Genomic DNA, 3129 nt, shown 5'->3' with positions numbered 1-3129 from the left:
GAGAGAGAGACAGACAGACAGACAGACAGACAGACAGACAGACAGACAAACAGACAGACAGACAGACAGACAGACAGACAGACAGAGAGAAAGAATTCTGCCAACAGATAATTCAAATTACGAAAGCCCCCAAGATGATTCTGCTTACGTACAAAATTAGAAAGTTACCTCACCACCGGAAAGCGTACACTATGCTATTAATAAACACCCACATTGACTCAAGTCACAGATTTTAAAATGAAACTTTTATTAAAATTGACTCAACCGCTCGTGGCAAGGTCAAAATTGACGACGGACAAAACGCAGACGACAAGTTACAGTTGCCACGGTTGGTTTAGATCTAGATCTATGTCAATTGAATGCTTCCAGGGAAGCCACAAATATTTCTGAGTGTCCAAGGGTCTGATGGATCAATACTAGATAATATATAGATCAATACTATTATGGATCGTAAAGCGCATAGAGTGTGCTGTTGAGCGGGAATATAATGTGCTATTTTAAAGATATATTTGTGGCACAACGTGGTGGGATCAGGCACTCGTCAATTGTTGGGCTTGTGGAGTTATTGATATCACCTGAATTCTTATTTATTTGCGTTCCTTGCGATGAACAAAATATCCAACAAGCTTGAATAGAAGTCGAGATACTTGCGATTGAAGAAGATGGGGTAGCTTGGTTTCAGTGGTTAAATTAATGAGGAAATGGCCGCCAAAGTCTGGCAACTTGAATAGCTTAAGAGTCTTGAAAACTGGAAATTACATATTTTGTGCCTTTAAACAAAGGTTTTCAGTAAAATTCACGTGGAAATGTTTTCATACAAACATTCAAGGTGTTTAGGCAAAAAACAAAATTTCGATAAAAATTGCCAAACTCATTGAAAAATGCCTTTTTCTCTGATTTCATTATTTTGACGAGCGCCTGATTTCACCACGATGCCTCACATTTATTGTTACAGGTATAATAGACCTAACCTTGAATGATTTATTTATCGAGGCACCAGCCATCCATGTCTAGGAGCTCTCTTAGCTTCTTTCTTCAGTCTGTTGATTAACTATTCTGTTTTTCTAATTTGCTTCTACGTTTATGCTTGTTATTGTCATTATAATATTTTGTAACTCAACATTGTGACTGCGGACCTAGATATAGGCCTAGGAGAGGAAAGGCCACAGTAAAGGTGTGACTCGGTACAGAACCATGCCAAAGATTTGACCATGCTTCTCTCTCGTTGTTTGTGTCTATTTTTAGCAAATATCTGGACTGAGGCAGCCCATGTAGTATAGGTCATGGGACTTGAAACTAGGCCGGGGTTGGAAAATATAACCAGAGCGTTGATATTATAAGTAGAGAGTTTTACAGTAGTACCAGTGTTACAGTGTTACTGTTTAAACTCTCTGATGTAACTATACATTAACCGATGCTGTGTACGAGGGAGAAAAAAACAGAGAAAAAAACAAACACAAGGCGAAGTACGGACCGTGTTGTTGTTACTGGACCAGTGGTGTAGAATTGTGAAGTCTGCAAAACTATTCCAAAAATACATATTGTGAAACCGTGTGTGTGTGAAACTAGGTCGGGGAAACGCTGCACTTGTCTGTCTGTCTGTTTATGCGTGTGACGTGGTTGGTCTCTCTGTCTGTGTGTGTGACGAGGTTGGTCTGTCTGTGTGTGTGACGAGGTTGGTCTGTCTGTGTGTGACGAGGTTTCAGACAGACGTCCACACGTAACTCACCCTCACTGACGTGCAAGGAATACTCTCTACACTCTACATCGACAAAGAAAATCTAGACATTAGCACAAGATCAACAGTGACGATTTTTATAACGGGTTTGAGTGAATTTGGAATGTTTCTTGGTTGGTGCCTCTATAAATAATTTATTGATTGTCAGGTTGGAATAGTTCACGCTTCCTGAAACCAGCCTGTTTGGGAATTAGTTACAATTACAACTGTTGCATTACTACGGAAACCCCCTTTGTAAGCAATTCAGCACTACATACAACACAGAAGCAACATGGAAGTGGCAGATTCTAAGTACAAAGTGGAGGATTTCGATCTCGTTCAGCTAACTGTGACGGATATGAACGGCATTCCCAGAGGGAAATTCGTCCCCCAGAATGTTGCACGCGCTGCTTTCAGACGTGGACTCGAAATACAACTGTGTGAGTATTTTCGTCATGGCAGACTAAGTTTATTCATGCTGACCACTCATTACTCCTCCCCCCATCCTCTTCCTTCTCTTGTCCAAATTTGTTTGGTTTTATTGTTCTGCCAGTTCTTGGTAGATGGAAATGATATTGCGTGCATAGTTATGGAGCCAACGAATTAGAAGACTCTTAATGTTAGTGAGAAATTTCTCGTTGAGTCTGGCTAGAGGTATAAACACTGCATAAAATGTTCTCTTTACGTAGGATGATGAATGATGATAGCTGATAGGGATGGCGATGGTAAGCAGCAGTCAGAGAGTAGCTTGTGAAAAAGGCCATCGACGTGAAACGTTGAACAATTTTAATAATAAAATTTTCATGTAGAACTATATTGTTTTATACATTATTTTTTTATTCTAAAGATTACATACACAAGACTCGTTCATCGATGAGTCCTCTACGGACTCTTAAAACTAGTTTTTCTTTTTAATATTGGTGTTTTCAAACCACCATCGGCACAGTTTAGATCGTTATTCATTATAGAGGCAGACTTCGTTCATCCTTGAGAAGGATACATTATCCCAACAAAAACCCTGACATACACCCCTAAATAGGAATCGAACTGTAGCCTCCTTCGTATGACTGCAAAATGCCTAACAGCTACAATATAGACCCCAGTGTGCAGGCAGACTCAGGCTAAACCGTTGTCATTGCATAACTTACTGGCTCTCATAGTAGTTGTTTTTACGTGTGTTTTTTCTGTCGACTCCAAATTAATGTAAACGTAGCAACAATTCTCTGGCCTCTTTGGTACTTGACACACACAAAAAAAGGATTCTCTGGCCTCTTTAGCACCTGGCTCATAGATTAAAACCCACCGTTGTTCTCGCCGCAATGTCAAGATGTCAGGAAGAAAGAAGGTTTATAAAGATAATAATGATAATAATAATAATAATAATAATAATAATAAAAATAAAAATAATAATA

The 3129-nt window shown here is 39.2% G+C and overlaps 1 protein-coding gene across 1 annotated transcript in view; it reads left to right on the top strand.

The window, feature by feature from the left end:
• Positions 1–1654: 1654 nt before the first annotated feature.
• The window catches only part of LOC101849355 (glutamine synthetase), a gene marked incomplete at its 5' end in the record, with an annotated part of 10267 nt that continues 8792 nt past the window's right edge, over positions 1655–3129 (top strand). Inside the window, 1 exon segment of the mRNA XM_005093480.2 lies at positions 1655–2157. Coding sequence (XP_005093537.2) covers positions 2010–2157 — 148 coding nt within the window.

The sequence above is a fragment of the Aplysia californica genome, unplaced genomic scaffold, assembly GCF_000002075.1.
Source record: "Aplysia californica isolate F4 #8 unplaced genomic scaffold, AplCal3.0 scaffold00064, whole genome shotgun sequence".
Classification (NCBI taxonomy): domain Eukaryota; kingdom Metazoa; phylum Mollusca; class Gastropoda; order Aplysiida; family Aplysiidae; genus Aplysia; species Aplysia californica.
Note: the sequence above shows the minus strand (reverse complement) of the source record. Positions and strands in the feature narration are given on the sequence as shown.